General features: G+C 33.6%; 4 protein-coding genes across 4 annotated transcripts; 2 read left to right on the forward strand and 2 right to left on the reverse strand.

Moving 5' to 3' along the window:
* Positions 1–776: 776 nt before the first annotated feature.
* Positions 777–4002, reverse strand: LOC110816177 (uncharacterized). The gene is made up of 5 exons (XM_022044244.2): positions 3141–4002; positions 2360–2861; positions 2057–2258; positions 1461–1970; positions 777–1363 (listed from the first exon to the last, which is right to left on the reverse strand). Exons 1-5 carry the CDS (start codon positions 3493–3495, stop codon positions 929–931), a joined length of 2004 nt encoding a protein of 667 aa, XP_021899936.2. The 5' UTR covers positions 3496–4002; the 3' UTR covers positions 777–928.
* A 678-nt stretch (positions 4003–4680) lies between these two features.
* HAM1 (histone acetyltransferase of the MYST family 1) lies at positions 4681–11262 on the reverse strand. Its single transcript, XM_022044192.2, has 9 exons — positions 10910–11262; positions 10052–10140; positions 9785–9844; positions 8874–9083; positions 7983–8051; positions 7339–7500; positions 6231–6324; positions 5458–5600; positions 4681–5114 (listed from the first exon to the last, which is right to left on the reverse strand). Exons 1-9 carry the CDS (start codon positions 11235–11237, stop codon positions 4911–4913), a joined length of 1359 nt encoding a protein of 452 aa, XP_021899884.2. The 5' UTR covers positions 11238–11262; the 3' UTR covers positions 4681–4910.
* Positions 11263–12193: 931 nt separating this feature from the next.
* Positions 12194–15348, forward strand: LOC110816159 (alcohol dehydrogenase 1-like). The gene is made up of 10 exons (XM_022044218.2): positions 12194–12700; positions 13132–13268; positions 13356–13402; positions 13494–13819; positions 13901–13983; positions 14077–14152; positions 14314–14375; positions 14450–14545; positions 14640–14801; positions 14990–15348. Exons 1-10 carry the CDS (start codon positions 12664–12666, stop codon positions 15104–15106), a joined length of 1143 nt encoding a protein of 380 aa, XP_021899910.1. The 5' UTR covers positions 12194–12663; the 3' UTR covers positions 15107–15348.
* Positions 15349–16406: 1058 nt separating this feature from the next.
* On the forward strand, positions 16407–17274 carry C/VIF2 (cell wall / vacuolar inhibitor of fructosidase 2). The gene has a single exon (XM_022044240.2). It carries the CDS (start codon positions 16585–16587, stop codon positions 17143–17145), a length of 561 nt encoding a protein of 186 aa, XP_021899932.2. The 5' UTR covers positions 16407–16584; the 3' UTR covers positions 17146–17274.
* The last annotated feature ends 3078 nt before the right edge of the window (positions 17275–20352 follow it).

Here is a 20352-nt window from a genome sequence, read left to right on the forward strand (position 1 = left end):
AATGGGGAAGCATGTTTTGAAGCAAGAAAATCAGCAACTCTTACTTGTTTTGGTTGACAATATGTTTTACTTGATTTTTTGCTGACAGTTTGAATTTTCTGTAGCAAATATCTTCTCTTAAAAATGCTATATATATGTAAGGCTGATGAATTACAAAATATAGAGTTCACTTTTCCAGAAGCCGTCTCTCACTCTGCTGTATTTTCTTCTGCATTTTTTCTCTGCCTTTTTCTACATTTTTTTGCTCTCTTTTTTCTCACTGCCGACCCACAATTCAGATTTAAATTGCTGTATTATTCTCTCTCTGTTTTGAAATTACAAACACAAAAACAACAAGCTTTTGCCTCCAACATATTGATTATCAGAGAAGACTGAGGATGATGACGTTGTGCTCATTTTGGTTATGTTTTCTGTGAGCAATATCTTTTGCTTACACCCACTTTAGAACTTTATGAGAGCTTTGAAGAATGACTCTATCCCTGCCAGTCTCTTCCCAAAAGGGTAGTTTCCTCTGTTCCAGCTTTCTTCCATCAACTACTTGGACATTTAAGAATGTTGATAGGAACTGTCAAACTAAAATTAAGCTCTTCAGTAACGTGCTAATGAGAAATTAGGATCAATTTTGCAAACAATACGAAGGAAAATATATCCTTATTCGTCATTTGTAAATACGTGGGTTCGTTTATTATTAGGTAATTTTTTGCTCAAAACAATTGGTTCATCAAGAACTGCTTTGAGCCAGGAGAAACAATTAATGAGATGTCCCAAACGGCAAATGCTAAAAAGGTGAAATGCTGTCTTAACTGAAATACGTATATATATATATATATGTATAGTAATGATTTTATAATAAGCTTATAACCCGTCCAAATCTTATATCATTGCCAATGAATGTTGACAAGATTTACAAATATAAAAGGGAGAAGAATTAGACCCTGAAGGGTAACAAGTTAAGGTCTATGTCTCCTTGAAGCCTACGTTGAGGGGGAAACTTAGGAAGCAGACCAGCAATCTGTTTAGCATTCTCCAAATATGATGCATACTTGCTGATCATCCCTTGCTGATGTTTGTCATCTATATTGTGTTCTTCAAATCTGCCATGTTCTAAGCTGAATGCATTCGCGGCAGCTGCCAGTGGGAACCACCCAATTTCGCAGTTCTTCTCTTTTCCTAAAATGTCCTGAAATGTCTCATGTTTAAAAGTCCAGTCTCCAGTTGTCAAATTGAAGTGATACAAGGGGAGAAATCTCTGCCCATAAGTAGCTATAAACTCCAAAGCAGCAAGAATGAACTCAAACTCCTCGTTGGACATGTAGTAGGGGAAGCTCACTCTTGTCCATCCTGGTTTCACTGCTGAATAGCCCTGTTGTTGCCAAGCCAATAAAAAACCTCATCACATTATGCAAAAGAAAACTTGAGGTTTTCAAATCGCACTAAGGGAACATAAGAAGAAAGCTAACCTTTTGAATGGCAGATCTGAAAGCTTGAGCTTGAGTCTCATCTATACCGAACAGACGATGACCATAAGGTCCAGCACAAGCGCAACCACCTCGAGCCTGGATGCCGAACAAGTCATTGAGGAGTCTTGCAACAAATGGTCCATTAAGTGGCTTGTCTCTCTTGTTCCCTGCCTCTTCCCACATATACAGACCTACAACCTTTTTTGTCCTTGCATCGTCAACATTGTCAGAATGTTTTTTCTCTTCATGAGAGGAGGAATTGGTGGTGGAGTAAATCATGAAAGACAATATGGCTTGTCTCTTAGCACTTGTGTTTCCTAGAATCCAAATGTTATGATTGGGAAGAAGCCTTTTCAGAGCTCTGTGTATGTAGATATTTTCTTGCTTCTCAATTAACTCATAACCTATGTATTCCTTCACCCAAAATGCTAATGCCACTCTCACCATTTGGATTATTTGGGGTGTCCCACTATTTTCCCTTTCTTCTATATCCTCCAAGTACAATGTGTCCTGGCACATACATATAAGGTGAAACCAATATCTAAAAGCCAAAAAAAAAAAAACCAAAATTTCCACTAGAAAATTAAAAGACTTACCTTTTCACTAAATCCATTAACATAATTAACAGATCCACCTCCACAAGTTGATGGGGGGGAAGATTTGAGCTGATAGAGTGCTTTACTCATCAGAAGAATACCAGGCGAACCAGGGCCACCTAGAAATTTATGTGGGCTTAGAAAAATAGCATCATACCCATCAGCTTCTCCTGATCTCATGTCAATCTCCACATAAGGACCACTGATATAATTCAAACCCCAAAACAGAAAAAAGGTTAGAACCAAGAAAACAATCAAACAAGCACAAATCAAAGAGATCAACTATTTACTATTTTAGCTTACCTTGCTGCAAAATCAAAGCATGCTAACCCTCCATATTGGTGAAAAAGTCTAGCGATCTTCCGAGTATCAGAACGAATCCCAGTCACATTGCTACAAGCTGAAAACGAACCCAATATTGGTCTGTTTGCATCTTTAAAGGACTCAAGTTGCAGTCTTAGAGCTTCCATGTCTATCAACCCATTCTCGTCCAAATCAATCTCTATCACTTGAGCCAAGCTCTGCCTCCATGAGAGGAGATTGGAGTGATGTTCATAAGGCCCTAAAAACACTACCCACCTTTCCTCGTCAGCCAGGCATTTGATTAATGTCTCTCGATAGATTGATGGCACGGCGATGCCCATAACTTCTTGCAGCCTCTTGATAGCCGCCGTTGTTCCAGATCCACAAAACAGGATTGCGTCATGTTCTCCGCCGCCTAAGCATCTCTTTATGTAGGCCGAGGCAAAGCGCACCATTTTTGTGGTCTGCTGACCCACGTAACTATCACAGGTGTGTGTGTTCCCTGCAAAACAAGATCAAGAATGTGTTTATTGTAGCTTATAATAATGAACACTACAAGGAAAGAATATTTTGGCGATGACAAATTAGTGACGTTTTCTAATTGTCACTAATATTCAACATTTCCCGTCAAAGTTGTAAGAAATTTTGAAACAACACTCTGCGACGGGAGGTTTCACCGTTGCAAAAACCTTTCAAGAAACGCATGCATTTACTATTGTTTTTGCGACGAGATTCTTATCATCTATTTAATTAAGAAAACACATTAAGATTGTATAATTACCATAGAAGGGAAGAATGTTGTTAATGACAAAATCCTCAACATAATGAAAGCAACGGCCAGAGGCAGTATGATCTGCATAAGTGAGTTTTCGTCTTCCAAAAGGAGAATCAAACTCGATATCACCACCAATGATTTGAGAGCGCAGCCAAGCGAGTTTTTCTTCTGCTGACAGGCATTTCGGCACATCCATTTCTAGTGTCCTAAAGGATTCTGATTGCCCGCAAAGATCATTAAATGACTCATTACTCTTTCTGATCACAGAAGAAGTTGCGGTCTTGTGAGTAGCACTACTTTTTGGATTCATGATATCTTGCACGCTGGGATCTTCCGTCAACCTGGGCTGCTCTAGTTCCATCTTATATAATATGTAGACGAAGATGATACATAGATAAACAAGAATGATAGAAATTTTGGTGATGCACCAGAAAATAAAAGGAAGAAGAAATGTTAGAAAGATCAGAACATTACTTTGACAGGGAAAGGAACGGTTACTTGGTCAATTATATGTATATTAATATATATATATATATATATCTCTGAAATTTCTGTGAGCTTTGGAAATCAATACAAAAAGTCATCTGGACCCATTTATAGTCAGAATAGAAAGAGCGTGAGACCAGCAACTGGGAAACAAATTTGGTGTGCTGATGATGTTTTCCTCTGAATTATGTGATAATATAAAGAAAGAACCCACAGTAAAAAGTTGGATGAAAATAAGGGTGGAGCCTTCATGAACGCGGTATCTAACTCTCTGCCCACCATTGCTGTGGTTCTGTGTTCGGGGTTTGCTTGTTTTAAAAACATAAAAAGAAAAAAGGGCGTCTAAACTGGATGAACATGGTTATTTCAGTGGGTTAGGAAAAGCTATTTGACACTGGGTAATAAATATAGTTCCAGCACGCGTCATCAAGGATGAAGATAGATAGATTTGTTATTTGGATTGAACCGGGTTTACCACCCTGATTCTTGGTAAATCGGCTGGGAATCAAATGGGTTTACACAGAGGGCGAGATACTTGAGAGACTTTTGATTCGTGGGGGATACAAATGGGTTTGCAAGTAAATCAAATTCCATTATATTAATAATGTTTTACTTCGGCACTCCATTCTTCTGTTATATTTTTGAGATTAATAAAATCAACGTTAGTTTTTGTTTAAATTTTAATTTTATAAAATATAAATAAAATTTCATTACAAGTAGTTAAATAGAAATAATATCTTAATTTTAAATGAATTTTTATATCCAATTTAAATTAGTTTTTATAATTCTTTCTTAATATATCAAAACATAAATTTATTATTGAAATTAAATATATAAAATAAAATTTTAAATAAATTGTACATCCAAAAATGTTCACTCTTTGTCATAAAGGAACCAATAAAAAATATTAATATTTATGAACTGAATTTAAATAAAATATGTTTAATACACAATGCTTGCAATAGAGGAAACATCATAAACAAAAACGCTTGTGTAGAAGAGATCATTATATTGGTGGACTACATCTCTCTTCATAACAATTAATTATACATGTAGCAGATGACAGTATAAGCTATTCAAATACATGGTACTTGAAGGCCCAAGGCCTTCCCAATCTAATATTTTCTAATTTCTTAAACCTATTTATACAGGCAGGTCATTTACATTTCCTACACTAGCAAGTACAGACGAAGTTGATACCATTAGACTCAGTTTTGTGAAAGGGAAGAGGCAATTTAAACTCTTAAGCCTACTACTTCGGACAACAAGAATCTGATGACTCTGCTACCATCAACTCTGTTCTTTGTAAGGAGTCCAGATCAATTTGCTAACATCAACCTCCAGACCACCACGCCCAGCAGCTTTTAGATGACGATCCAACACCTTGGGATCTGCACATATCACATGTTGACCTTTCCTGTACTGGATCAATTCTAGGCTCTGAAGGGTGTTTAAGATATCCTCTGCTTTGATGGCTGTCATGTCACTAAGCTCCTACAGTAGATTTGAAGATTACATTTACAAAAACAAAAGAATCAAACGAGGAACGAGAAAGTAAAGACAAACTAAACCAAAGGAATGCATAGAAAGCTCAAGCATTTAAAAAAAATGACACCAAAGTGATTAAGGACCAAACACCAAGGATACACACAAATTGTTCTTGCTAAATATTTCCAATCATGAAGTTAACTATTGATAAAAGCAGTTCACACATTTCCCCTTCCTGTTTGTAGCAAATGAACATGCACACATACAACGCATGCCAGAATGTGCTGAGAGAGATGTAGATATAACGGCGATTAATAAAAAATGACTCCTCAATAGAAAATAGGAGTACCTTAATAGAAATGTTGCCCTTATGCTTTTTCAAGATGTCCAAAAGAACCCTGGTCCAGTATCCTCTATAGCTCAATAGTCCTAGATCAGATAGGGGCCTTTCAGGTGTTCCAACTTTACCTTCTTTCTTTGAGAGTTCATAAGCTGCCGGCATGTTAAGGTAAAAATTAGAATCATCTATACCAATTGCAAAATACATATTTCGAATATAAAAGTCAAAAAATTGTAATATTTACTTTTAGTAAATGAGAAGAGAAAAAATACTACAGGACAGCTCTCAGCTAAGCTCAGATACAAAATAGAGGATCCTGCTAGGACTGTTTTATCATATGTAAGTTTCAAGTCAAGCCATGTATGCTCCATCTGAATCAAAATAGCTACTGCATGTTAGCTGTCCTTGAATGGTCTCAATCATCTTATTCTAGATCCTAGCATTTTTGGTGGACTTTATTTAAAAACTTCTTGAAAAGATTCTAACAATGAAGATGGCTAGCAGGACTTGGAAGATTTAAATTTGTCATCAATACAATGAGATATCAAAATATCATAAGATCACGTTCATGCTTAGTCATCAAATAGGATGAAAGTGCCTGCCCCAGAAGTCCCGTCCATTGGATAATTTGAAGTCAAATTTCTGCTTGATACTTCAGGCTTACTGCAACTGGATAAATACCAGTCTACTCTCTTGCTCAAAAAAGAGAGAGAGAGAGAACTATGTCCCATGTCCATTGTAATATGAACCATTCCCTAAAAGTCAGATGCCAGACAACTTACAGAAGGCAATTAAAAATTTCCCATAGCCTTTCCTTTGATAAGGAGGAAGCGTAAGGATGCATGCCAAATTGTAGGATTCCTCTGAATGCTTTTCCTGCATTATCAGACACGAAAAAATTTTAGCCACATTCAAACTCTCAGTCGAGAAAAAATAGCACAGGAAATATGTTATCCCATAAGTTGAGCATGAAGCTGAGAACTTCAATCAGAATTTTGTAAATATCTGAAAACATACAGCTTTTGCTTGCTTAAACAAGAAAGTAAAGGCAAGGGCTAACCATGTTACAGCCAAAATATGGAGATTGGAAATACTCTCAAACTACTTGGAAAGGTCAGCTTATCTTCTTTGAGTATATAAGTCATGAGAAGAGAGTTTCCCATGCAAGAGATCAAAAACAACCCTAAGTCCTGCTGCTTACAAGCTTGTTATTAACTTTATTTGAAATAACAAGCTTGCTATTAACTATATTAATGTGATATGTTAGGTCATTCTGTCTGATTTAGTCCGAAAATCTGAATTTGTTTTTCAATACTGGAGTAAAATAATATTTTGCCCCAAGAACACGTTTCTTTACTTAAAAATAGATTAATTTTTAATTGCTAAGAGTACCTTTTTATAAAGATTTTCTATCACAGCACCTTAATCAGCTCAAATGCAGTCTTACTTTTTGTATATAAAAAAATTACCAAGCCATAGACCAATGCCTTTTGACCTATTGGTTATAGCTAGCCAAGGAAATGATAGAGAGTTGTTTTAAACGAGACTAGCAAAATTATCGATTTTGTCTCCAGATTTTTTTTAAAGAAGATTTTTCCTCCAGATATGCTGCAGAGTATGTCTCCTCAATCATGAGAATTGCATTTTTTTAACAAGAATTAATCAATTTATCTTCCACTTCTCTTTTCAGAAACAAAACAAGGAAAAATTCAATTGAAATTTTCAGTTTTGGCTTCCAGGTCCTAACAAAAGCAGTCTTAGACAATCCATTACAAACAACTCCATCATGTGAAGGAAGTCCAGAAGCACTACACTCGTTAGAATATTATCTGAGTGAATGACATAACCTGACCTAATTAAATAACCAATAGAAATGCAATAACGACTTACCTTGGAAAAATATCCAACCATGTGGCATCCTCGATCATCACATTCACACAAAACATAGAATAGAAACAAGTCAACATCATAGTAAAGGGTCTTATGGTCAAGAAACAACTTTGCCAGATAACAGAGATTCTGCCCATAAACCTTGTTCTTTTTGCCATCCACCTGTTTCAAGACAATTGGTCAAAGAAAAAACTCATATCAACAGAAACCTTTACAAATGTGCAAAGAAACAATTAGGATGAGGATGAAGAAATCAGCTTCAGACTAGTTAGAACAAAATATTTTTTCTAATGCAATCACTAAGGTTTTGCAAATTCGAATTATGACTATATTATGTAGTGAAAAATATTTCCCTTCTGTTACTATATAGAGAAAACACAATGAACAGGATCATGAACCAAGAAAAGGTTGAGCAAGCAAAGCAAATAAAGAAAGAAAGCTAGAGAACACAGATTTGTTCCACAACATCAGCTGAAAGGATACCAAATTATACAAATGTCCACAAAGAATCAGTTGAGACAAGATAATATATAATGAATGGGGTTATAAATGGGAGAAAGGGGGCAGCATAAGGGCAGACAGAATGAATTCTAAACGGCAGAGATTAGATAGATATTAGCAAAAATAAGCACTCAAAATCATACCTCAAACATTGACAAAGTACCACTGCGGTAGATCTCATCACCGGGAGGATGCTTGAGATCGCATTTTCGCTAGAGTAGAAAGCAAAACAATGGGTAAATATTAAAGCCTTGTAAGGTGACAGAAGTTTGGGAATAAAAAAGAGGGGGAACCACCAAGACCAAAATATAAAACAACAAGTAGATAAATAGAAACCTGTCAATGACTGAAATCAAACAATAAACAGCAACTCCTACCAGATAACTATCCTGGCAATAATAGTAAAGCTACTACGTCAATAATCTCTATTGTTAGAAGAGAGAGATTAAATGCCATATTTATAAGACAAATGCAAAAAATAATAATAACAAAGAATTCAAAATTGCATAAATCAAGGGACATCAACATCTTGATTAAGCTGGATAAATACTGCAAAAAACGGATTGGTCTCAAATAATGTAATTAGCTTTAAATATGACTATTTGAAGTATTTTTTTTTAAAAAAAAAGAGATGACATTTTTTTTGGTGTTTATAAATAACATTTAGCGTTTTGCTTAAATTTACTATGGTAACATATAAGCAGGATACTTATTAGGTGCTTGAAAGTAACTTTCACACTCTCCTCAAAAAGGGGAAAAATGTAATTTTCAAGCAATGAAAAATAACACCCTATGCAATTTGGTTATTTTTTTTAATATAATCAATTTAATTTCTCCTTTTGCTTATTTTTCAAATAACAATCTCACAGGCCCTCAATACCCCATAGAACTATGTTGGAAGTCAACCACCAAAAGAGATTTAACAATTGCCTATCCTAAATGATAGACTAGATCGGGCACATCGATACCATGGTACTTTCCACATTTGAAATAAAAAAGCTGGCAAGTGTAATAGAATTAGAGAAACTGCTCACCATATGCCTCTGAAGCTGCTCTTTCCGTTTCATGAAATTTAGGCAGAATTCACAAAAGTACAGCTTCACACAATCATTATATTCTGGTGGAAAGGGTGAGAAGTACCATGTCTCAATTTCATATCTTCCCAGCTCTATCGTTGCTATATTTTTCACTTTTGTGAACTCTTCATGTTCACGCAAACTGGCAGCATCTAACTCCTCATGCCCCTAATTTAATTAAAAAAATAACATATGATACAGTAAAAAAGTCCAAGATGGCTTTATAACAGCCATGAAACATATTTAAGAGGTTTATTTGAAGTTTATACAATCATGGAATAATCTATATAAAGAAAAAACTTTCTTTAAAAAAATTCTCAACGGAAGCAACTATGATCTTTTAACTTTTAATTACATTATTCCTGGTGGGCATTTGACATATTACTCAATTGCATCACTAATGTCAGTGTGTGTGTGTGTATAACAGCGTGTCTGAGAAAGAAAACACGTGTTTATACAAATATATAACACAAGACACCAGCTTCATGTTTAGTAAATGCGATTGCCAATTAATATGATATATACAGACACAAAAAGATATATACATAAATATATTTACATCTATAGAAATCTGCCAAAACCAATTCACACTTAATTCATTCAAGAATTTCTGTATTAAATTGATAGTCGCAATAGTATTGTCCATTTCCAACAATGGTAAATGCATTTCCAATGCCAACTATGCAAATATAGTTCCTTTTCCTTTTCCTTTTCTTATTTGGAGATGTTTGTTCCCATTCCTCTTCCTTGCCCTATTTGGTGCTCTCATAAAGCCTGTATTCCCCCATGTATTTATGAGAAACACCTGAATACCTGCTAATGTTGTGTACCAATTACAGTAACTACCATCTGACAACGATATTACATACCTCCACATGTGTCTCATCAATCTTTCGCTTCTGGTGACGTGTCATTTTCAAGCTTGTCACCTAATAACCAATGAATAAGTAAGAATACAAGCTACAAAGAAAATCAATTGCCTTTGCTAAGATAAGGAAAGTTCAAAAATATAGGAAAAGGGCACTTTTAAATGAATGCAAAAGTTGAATTAAGAAAAAACAGTTGCAAAAACCTCGTCCATTTTTGTATACAAGAAATAATTCCAAGAGGACAACACGACAACAAATAATCAATACCTTGTCTTCCACCTTTTCATCAACAACAGTCTCAACTGAATTAAGATCAAGCTGTTCAAGTTTTACCCACTCATCAAGTCTCCTATTAACTGCACATTTAAAAAAAAAAAAAAAAGAAAAACCGTATCAACTTATGAACCTGAATGTATTTAGTTTTAAATTTCATAATCACCATTATAGAAAAAGGGACAAGATTAGCTTAATCCATCAGATATATTTTTCTTGGAAGAAAGCTTAAATCTTCAGAATAATCAGAGAGCACGTACATCAAGATATCATCTTTCCTTTTTATTTACAGTAGAAGAAACTTTCACATTGACTTAACAAAAAGCCACTACCAGGAGCCTGTTCTCAGACTAAGATGGAAGCGAAGATTCCACATAGCATCTTTATCTTCCGAAACTCCCTTAACAAGCCTATGTTACTCCTTTCCCTTATCTGAAGATTCATGTTGTACCAGAAATACCTACTTAAGATGCCCAAAATCAAAAAAAATTTGGATCCAACTTCACTACCCACCATTTTAGCCCGTCTTCCACTCTGAGCCTATTTTCAAAATTTCCTCGTTCCTACACTCTTTAGTGGACTTAGTGTTAACCACAAGACCATTAGAACAGTTCGTTTATCACTATATTACCATTAGCGTAGAGGCAATTTGGTCTAATCTACACTGTGAATCTATTTATTCATACTTACATTCAGAATTTATGTATCAACCTACGTGCCACAATCTTAAAAATAATGCTAGCCATCCTATATATCATAAAAATTGGTGATTCAACAATCATAATCAAATCCCTATTCTAACCCTAACCCAAAATCTACAGCAAAAAGATACAGAAATGGGCGAGGACTCACACTCGGTGTAGTGAACGTAATATTCGTAATCGTTAAGTCCACCGACCGGCATCTTTCTGCGCTCGATGACCTTAACGGGATGGTATTTTCCGTCCCTCCAGCGGCACGCGACGCAAGTCCCCACCTCCAAGGGAAGCATGCTCGTCTTCCTCTTCTTGGCTACATCCGGTTCAGCCGGTGCCAAAGAGGGCGCTGCCTCCGCAGAAGGAGGTGCCGAACCATTGCTAGAAGACGGAGGCTTTCGGTCGGAAGAATCAGCGGCTCCGGTGGCGGACGCGGTTGTGGTTCCGTTTTTCTCTTCGTTGACAGGAGTCTCCAGAGAACCCATCGTCTCCAACGGGCTCTCACGTGTTTGCATAGATCGTGTAAATACACATGGATATGACTTTTTGGGCCTTGGCCCATATCAACTTCATTCCTTTGGGTCCGAAAGCCCACTACACTACCTGTAATGGGCCTTGACCCGTTTTTATCAGTTTTTTTTTTTTTTTAAATTTAAAAACGGTCTATCCTTTTTATTTCGGGGAAAAATAAAGAAAGAGAAAATAATGGAAGAAACGAGGTGAAAATGATTTTATTTTTATTTTAAAAATATTTAAATATTATTTAAAATATGTATTATATTATATAATATATTAGACAATATGTAATATTTAGCGTAAAAAATTAATAAACTAAATAATATCATATGTTTGAATTGATTATATGTGATATAATTGTTAACAATATTAGTAATTATTTAAAAAAATTATTAATTCAAATATTTTGTAAAGTATATATACTAAATTGATGCAAAATTAATAATTTAAAATTTGGATTTAACGAAAAGTAATTTTCAATTAGGACTCAATTTTTATAATTATATTTACAAAAATTTAATTTAATCGAAGATAATTTATCCATTATATATGAATTATAACATTTTGAATTTAGTACCATCAATCCTTAAAATTTTGTACTCAAAGTTATTATAAGTATTTAATGTTAATTATTACATGTAACTTAACAAATACATCATATAGATTATTATATTTTTTTAAAAACTCAATAAAACATTACAATTTACAAATTATTATAGTAAAACATGCAATTATTTTTCAGAAAATTTAATCTAACAACATTCTTTTTTATTAAAAAAAAAAATAGTTGGTTCGATAAAATTTCATAACTCGATTAGGAATCAATAGACGAAAATATTCAAGAAAGATTTTCAGCTGAGACTCCAACTGATCAGACCATGGAAAGAATTTGTCCATGTTTACTTTTAACCAGCTGAAAAATTCTGAATGGAATGATATTGTCTTTTTGAGTTTAAGCAAATTGGTCTCGAGTCAAAACAAAATCAAAAAAAAAAAAACCAAATTAAATAAATATGAAGTAATGCAGAGATGGAAGTCAACCATACATCTTGCAGAAAACCAGAAAAGAAACCAGCAGAAGGTATAGAAACCAGCCGGCTGCGCGTAAAACCTGAAATAGTGAAGAGTAGAGGCAAATTTATAAAGACGCCGCTGTTTGTAGCTATCAACTACAGAAACAAACAATGGTTTTAGTAAAGGGTTTATGGTATTTGATCATTTTTTTTCTTAATTTCTTTTTCTATTCCCCATTTGTAGAATCCAACCATACAAATTCATTGGGTCTCATGGAGTATAAATACCCGTATAAGCACACCCATCTCTTCACTGCCAAAAACAAAATCAACAAAGCAATCAAATGATTAGAGAACAGAGCTTATAAAAGTTCCAAGAAAGATGTCAAGTACCGTTGGTCAAGTCATCCATTGCAAAGGTAAACATATGGTTTTCTCCAATAAAAAGGTTTCTTTCGTCGTTTTTGTTGTTGAAGCTTAGACCTTACTTGCACAAATAACGGTCTCTGTTTTCTTTTTCCATTTTTAAGATGTTCTTCACTGTGTTTGGTTTAGTTTATTATGCTTTGTTTTCTAATATCGTCTGGATTGCTGCAAGTATTCTCTCTCCTAGTTATGGAAATACATTTGATTCTAGTTAATGTCTCGACCCTCTTTATATTTTTGTTTTTTGGATTCTGGGTACTTCTTATCTGATCAGTAAAAGGTCTTAATTATATTGAAGATTACTGGATTGAGATGATATTTTTTTTCCTTCAATTATGCTCTTCCATGGTTTTAGAGTGAAGAAAAATGAAGTGTCAAAGCGTTTGTGTTTTGGAATTTTGATTTGAAAATTTATGCATTGTAGCTGCTGTGGCATGGGAAGCTGGGAAGCCACTGGTGATAGAAGAGGTGGAGGTGGCACCCCCCCAGAAAATGGAGGTTCGTCTCAAGATCCTCTTCACCTCTTTGTGTCACACAGATGTTTACTTCTGGGAGGCAGAGGTAACCGATTACTCCTGATCATATTTGTACCAATTTGATCTATCCTTACTCTGAAACATTGAAAATGGTTTAATCATGGAATTGCAGGGACAAACTCCATTATTTCCTCGCATATTTGGTCATGAAGCTGGAGGGTACGGCCATTAATGTTCTCTTTTTGATAATTAGGCCTGGAGGTTCTCTAATTACCTTGATGTTCTAATTAGTATTTCATATTTCTTCTAGAATTGTTGAGAGTGTCGGTGAGGGTGTGACAGACCTCAAACCCGGAGACCATGTGCTTCCTGTCTTCACCGGTGAGTGCAAGGAGTGTCGTCACTGTAAATCAGAGGAGAGTAACATGTGTGATCTTCTAAGGATCAACACTGACAGAGGGGTAATGCTTAACGATGGCAAGTCAAGATTCTCCATTAATGGACAACCCATTTACCATTTTGTTGGCACCTCTACATTCAGTGAATATACTGTGGTTCATGTTGGTTGTGTTGCTAAAATCAATCCTGCTGCTCCACTTGACAAAGTTTGTGTTCTAAGCTGTGGAATCTCTACAGGTTGGGCAAACTGCTTTCACCTTCTTTCATTTGAATTCTTTTTATGTTATGTATATGAACTTGAGTTTGCTTCAACTTCAGGTCTTGGTGCCACCTTGAATGTTGCAAAGCCCCCAAAAGGTTCTTCAGTTGCCATTTTCGGATTGGGAGCTGTTGGTCTTGCTGTGAGTAACTTGTTTATATTCATTTTCAAAGAATTCTGTTACTCAATGCTGCTGGTGCTCATATTCTATGAATTTTTCTTGTTCTCTGACTAGGCTGCTGAAGGGGCTAGAATTGCAGGAGCTTCGAGGATTATTGGGGTTGATTTGAACTCCAGGAGATTTGAACAAGGTGAGTGAAAATTATACGAGATGTAAGCTACTTTATTCACAAGCTAAGTAATGGTTTCCTATATGTTGGATTAGTATGTCATGCACTTCCAATATTCTTTGTACATCTTGTCTTTGGTTGTTCAGTATCCAATTCTCGGGTTTCCATGTTCTTGTAAACAGCCAAGAAATTTGGTGTCACCGAGTTTGTGAATCCAAAAGACTTTAACAAGCCAGTGCAAGAGGTTTGTAGAAACCTGAATTATAAATCCAAGGAGATTTGAGTATTGTTCAACATCAAATTTATTGGTCCTCACAGGTGCTTGCTGAAATGACCGGTGGAGGAGTTGACCGAAGTGTGGAATGTACTGGAAACATCAATGCCATGATTTCTGCATTTGAATGTGTTCATGATGTAATTATCTTTCATCAACTTGTTATGGTCATTTAATAAAGATGAGCATGAAAGATCTATAAATTCTAAGCTTGTTCTCTAAATTTCGTTTCAGGGATGGGGTGTGGCTGTACTTGTTGGTGTTCCAAATAAAGACGATGCATTCAAAACCCATCCGGTGAATGTTTTGAATGAGAAGACTCTCAAAGGTACCTTCTTCGGGAATTACAAACCACGCTCAGATCTTCCTGCAGTGGTGGAGAAATACATGACCAAGGTCAGCTCAATTCTTTTATGTTTATCATTTTAACATTGTTGAACAATCTTGGATATTTTTGTTGCTTGGATTATGAAGCATATCCAAACATGTAACTAGACAAATCACTAGATATTCTGTAAATTGAAACAGTCACAAGTTTGCAGAATATGGTTCTGATTAATAATTACTTATCGAAACTTGGGCAGGAGCTTGAGCTTGAGAAGTTCATCACCCACGAAGTCCCTTTCTCAGAAATCAACAAGGCCTTTGAGTATATGCTTAAAGGCGAGAGTCTTCGGTGTATCATTCGCATGGAAGCTTAGTTTCTCGAACAATTCTGTCAGTTTTTGAGGTGTACAATAAGCTTTGATTGGATTAGCAATGAAAAGGATTGCAAAATTAGTGTTCATGGAACATAGTGGTGGTTTATAGAACAGAGTCCTCTTCTTCTTTCCTATAACCTGTGTGATTCTTGTACATTGTATAGATATAAAAGAATTTGCCTGATTTGTGGATTGTCCCATGTACTTCGTTGTTGTAAAAAATAGAACCATCATTCTACTAATTTTCTTTTTAAGTTTAAACGAATCAAGGATAAAAATGTAACTTGAATCATTTGATTATTACTATTACAAGAACAAAATCATTATATTCTTTTCACTCCTTAAAAAATTAACTACAATATTTTATTTTTCTACCATCATTCTATTTTGTTGCTTGGAGAGTCCTTATATTTATTCTTAACAAGAATACATACGAAATGTATAATTATACTTAAACAAAACATATTTATATAAAAGGGTGGAAGCATTGAACAAATCAACCTTTGTAGAGCCATATAAGGAAAGAATTGAACTTTCTCAATATATATATATATATATATATATATAAGAAGAACTTTAAATATTTGATTTGAATTTTTTTTCTCTAATTTTCAAATTTGTTGGAAAAAGAGATGGGAAGAAACTTTAAATCTTTAATAGTTGGAATTCTCTTTTGCACATGACCCTAACAGGCTTTTGATCCTTCTGAAAAATCTAATCTTTAAAGAAGACCCATCAAATCAAACCCAAGAAACTTTAATCTTCACATCTTTACTTTTCCAAGAAAGTAAATTTAATAGTTAAAATTGGTTAAGGCTTGTTTGGATTGAGTGTGTACGTATACATTCCATGGAAGAAATGTGAACTTATTATGCACATAAAAATTTAATGTTGGAAACGCGGCTTTCAATCAAGCCAAGCATTTTTCAACGACCAAAGTCAGACCATATGATCTGTATTCTAATTATTACTTTCCTATATATTAATCTCCTCTTAATTCTGACTATATGTATACATTATGAACAGATTGTTAGACCCATTTAATTAACAATAAAAAAATTGAATCAAATGATCTCATTGGATCCAATAAATGGTGGGTCCAGATCCTCTGTATGCTGAACAGATATGGTTCTAGTACTTGTACATGAGAACAAGATACTGCAGTAGCTTAAAAACACAGCCTTGAAAATTGTAACATAAGGGTGTAGGGTGGCATTATTATGCAACCCGTGACTCTTTCTTTGGCAATTTTCCCACCTGCCAAACACGCCCTTGTTCCCAGCATATGCTACCTGCCAAGCTACCCCCTTCCCTTGTATAAAGCAAATTGTTCCTTTCTCATTTCTTAATCCACATATTCAAACAAAAAAGCACCACTACCAAATCAATCCCGGTCTATAAATACAAGATCACAAATGGGAAAATAAAACGAATCAAACCCATCTCAACAAAAAAGTCATTTTCAAATTTCAACCAAAATGGCTTCCAAGATTTTCTTGTTCATTCTTCTTCTCTCCTTAGCATTCCCACACCATATTTTCCATGCTCAACCTTGGATTCTTCTTGCTAATGGAGATTCAGATTTGATCCAGAAAACATGTAAAACCACCAAGTACTACGATCTATGTGTGTCGTCTCTGAAATCTGATCCAACCAGCTTGAAAACAGACGCAAAGGGTCTGGCACTTATCATGGTCGGAATTGGTTTGGCGAATGCCACGGCTACTTCAACTTACTTGTCTTCTCGGCAGCTGAGTCTCGCAAACGACACGAACTTAAAGAAGGTGCTTAAAGAGTGTGCTGATAAATATGGTTATGCCGGCGATGCACTTCAATCTTCAGCTCAAGATCTGGCTGTGGAGGCTTATGATTATGCCTACATGCACATCATGGCCGCCGCCGATTACCCAAATGTTTGCCGGAATGGATTTAGGAGGTATCCGGGGTTGGCTTATCCGCCGGAGATTGCACGTAGAGAAAATGGGTTGAAGCACATTTGCGATGTACTGTTGGGGATTATTGATGGGATCGGTTGGTGAAGTTTCGTTTTCTGTACATGCAAACATTTGATTACTAATATTCATTTGCCAATTAATGCATTATTACTAGATGTTTGTCAAAAAGATACCTCATTTGTTTAATGCAATATTTACTTCTTGGTAGATCTAGAGACATCTAGTGGATGCCGTCAAAAGATGGATCAATATCTTTGAAAAGTATATCAAAATCATGATTTTCTTTTTTCTTTTTTCTAAAAGTCTTTTACTAGTATTAGTTAATATTTGTTTTTGCATGGTTTTCTAGATAATCACACACTCATATATATATATATATATATATATATGTTCTTGATAATCTATTATCTCTATATTTCTCTTCTAGGTCTTAGAAAATAACATTGTTATTTATACTCGGGGGAACCTATAAATATAGTTAGCGTCTTTCTTTAGGTTTTCAAAATTAAGGTTGAGCTTAAAATATATTGTAATCTCAATTTTTTATAATATAATTAGTAATGTTCTTTTAAGAATTTTTTAAGATCATTATTGAGCACACTAATTCATTTTGGATATATATTAAACTATCAGTCAATTATGGTAATGTTTGAAATAAATTAATTTTAAAAAATTTAGTATTTTGTTTGATATATAAAATTTCGTGTCATGTTATCACATGTAATTTGTCATTTTTTTATCGTATTATATCATTATGATTTTTCTTATATTGTGTTATTTTAGTTCAGTTTTTTGTTATATAATTTTGTGTCTTATCGTGTTGTGTTATTTCATATCGTGTCATGTTATTTCTTATCTTGCTTTATTTTTTTCGTGTCATTATACTTCGTTTTATATTTTATAAAAAATTATTAGCATTTCAATACAAAAAATCAATATTTAGAATATTAATTCATTTTGGAGAAATATTGAATTATGAATCAGTTATGCTCAAACTTAAAACAAATGAATTAATTTAGCAAAATTAGGGTTATGTTTGATACATTAAATTTTATGTTGTTTTGTCATGTGTGATATGTCATTTTGTGTTGTGCTATGTCATTCTATTTCTTTTTGTGTTATTTGTTTTAGTTTAGTTTGTGTTGTTTCATCTCGTTCACTATTAATAAAAAAAATGACAAAATAGTAACAAACTATACGATCATTTTTTCTTGGTTTAGCTCTTGGAGAGTTGTACCAACAATCGCTTCTTTCATTGTATTTTAGGATTTATACTAATACTCACTATGATCATCAAAATAAGATAAAAGATCTTTAAAAAGTAACTATTTTTTTGTTGTTGTATAAGTTATGAATTTATACCAACTGATAGACTGTTTATATAGATTTAGTTTTTAGCAGCAGTTCTTATGTTGGTAAAGGTCGTTCTTAACATTTATTCATTGCACATAATTTTAAAATTAATATAAACATAATTAATTTAAAGACTTTTATCTTTTTATATCCATTAAAAATAATATAAAATTTACAAAATACATAATTAATATACGTAAACTTTGATTATAATGTTTTTAGATAAAAAATATGAATTCATTTTATTTTTACATAAAAATTTTAACTCATAACTAAAAATTTACTTGAGATCTGTAACTTCATAGTATTATAAGAATTTGACCATGTGAACATCATGTATTGAACAAGAATTTAACAAAGAATTTTAAAGTTTCTTTAGCTAAGAGTGTACATATATTAGAAGAAAGTTGTATTGTTAATTTAATTAATTATTCTACCTTCAATGTATTTTTGTAACAAATTATTAATAGAATTACTCGTGAAAAAGAATGTTTGTAATATGATAAGAAGAAAAGTGAGACTCTAATATACCTATAAGTTGTATTGTTAATATAATTAGTAATTCTAACTTCAATGTATTTATACATAACATATTCGTAATAGAAATAATTCAATAAAAATGATAAGAAGACAAGTCGTATGTTCAATTTAATTAATAATTTTAACTTCAATATTTTAAGTTCAATATAATAACAAATTCTTAGTAAATATAAAAACATAAATAAATGGATTCTTCTTAACCCGTCAAAGTCATCGTTTTCTTCTTTTTCCATCTTAAGTCAAACAACCAAATAAAATAGAAATAAAAAATTAAACTAATCACCACTCATCAGACTCATCAACTTCTTTCTTCTTCATTTATCTCTCTCTACCCATCAATATTTTCTCTCTCTACAAAGCAGACAACTGTGGCTGGCTTGCTTTTTGCTAGATATTGTAGATGGAGAGTGAGTTTTGTGATTAAGAGGAAGAAGGAAAGATGAATAATAATAATAATAATAAGAGAAGCATCCAAGTATGAGAGGATGAAGAAGAAAGGGAAAAAAAAAAAAAAGGAAGAGTGGTGGCGGAGACGGTAAGAGGGAGCAAAATTGGAGAGTATATATTAATTTCAATGATATGGATGACTTCAAATGAATAAGAAGTTATTATTTGTCATCAAGCGTAAGCAATCCCTAATTAGAATATGCTATGATATGATGATAGAAAAATAATAAATTTATTCATTAAACAAGTTTATTTTGTAATATCCAGACGACATATATATCTATGTATATATGTATATAATTGCAACATATATACAATGGGACAAAAGAAAAAGAACAAATAAAATAAAATAAAATAAAATAAAAAATATATATATATATAATATATTAATTAATTAAAAATAAACAGAGATAAAAAAACGAAAGACCCGGACGTGTGTACACCTCTTGGAGCACAAGCTAACCGTGGCAAATATATATACATATATATTATGTATGTATATATATAATTAAAAACAAAAGTTCCTAAGAGTGGGGAGAAATCTCCCAACCGAGAGAAAAATTTTCTAGGAGTGAGAAACACTTTCCCATTTGGAATCAATACCTTAACTTGGAGAAAACTTCCTATCTAAGTCCAAGTCTCCAAAGTGGCACAAGAAATCCCTTAAATGGGAGTTTTCCAAATGATAAGAATTCCTTAAAATGAAGGAAATTCCATAGTGTGAGAAATTTTCGAAGATTCCTTAGTTTAAAAAAAAATCCTAACAGAGAGATTTCCTAAACGAGAATAACATCTCTTAAATAAGAGAAATACTCGAGTACAAAAATTTTTCAATAGGAGGAAATTCTTAGAAAGAGAGGAACTCCGACTAAATACACTCCATATAACAAACCTTAAGTTGATAGAAACCATATGGTGATTCAATTTTCTAAGAATTCTCTTTGCATCCCT

Source organism: Carica papaya, chromosome 6 (assembly GCF_054855325.1).
Source record: "Carica papaya isolate Zhongbai chromosome 6, ASM5485532v1, whole genome shotgun sequence".
Classification (NCBI taxonomy): domain Eukaryota; kingdom Viridiplantae; phylum Streptophyta; class Magnoliopsida; order Brassicales; family Caricaceae; genus Carica; species Carica papaya.

Excerpts from the sequence above, each read along its gene's own strand:
- LOC110816177 (XM_022044244.2), bottom strand. The coding sequence starts at position 3,495 with ATGGAACTAGAGCAGCCCAGGTTGACGGAAGATCCCAGCGTGCAAGAT. Across the intron at positions 2,862-3,140 it reads CAACATTCTTCCCTTCTATG|GGAACACACACACCTGTGAT; the intron begins GTAATTATACAA and ends CTTGTTTTGCAG. Across the intron at positions 1,971-2,056 it reads TTAATGGATTTAGTGAAAAG|GACACATTGTACTTGGAGGA; the intron begins GTAAGTCTTTTA and ends TGTATGTGCCAG.
- HAM1 (XM_022044192.2), bottom strand. The coding sequence starts at position 11,237 with ATGGGTTCTCTGGAGACTCCTGTCAACGAAGAGAAAAACGGAACCACA. Across the intron at positions 7,501-7,982 it reads GTACTTTGTCAATGTTTGAG|GTGGATGGCAAAAAGAACAA; the intron begins GTATGATTTTGA and ends GTCTTGAAACAG. Across the intron at positions 5,601-6,230 it reads GAAATTTTTAATTGCCTTCT|CTTATGAACTCTCAAAGAAA; the intron begins GTAAGTTGTCTG and ends ACATGCCGGCAG.
- LOC110816159 (XM_022044218.2), top strand. The coding sequence starts at position 12,664 with ATGTCAAGTACCGTTGGTCAAGTCATCCATTGCAAAG. Across the intron at positions 13,820-13,900 it reads AAGCTGTGGAATCTCTACAG|GTCTTGGTGCCACCTTGAAT; the intron begins GTTGGGCAAACT and ends CTTCAACTTCAG. Across the intron at positions 14,153-14,313 it reads CTCCAGGAGATTTGAACAAG|CCAAGAAATTTGGTGTCACC; the intron begins GTGAGTGAAAAT and ends TCTTGTAAACAG.
- C/VIF2 (XM_022044240.2), top strand. The coding sequence starts at position 16,585 with ATGGCTTCCAAGATTTTCTTGTTCATTCTTCTTCTCTCCTTAGCATTC.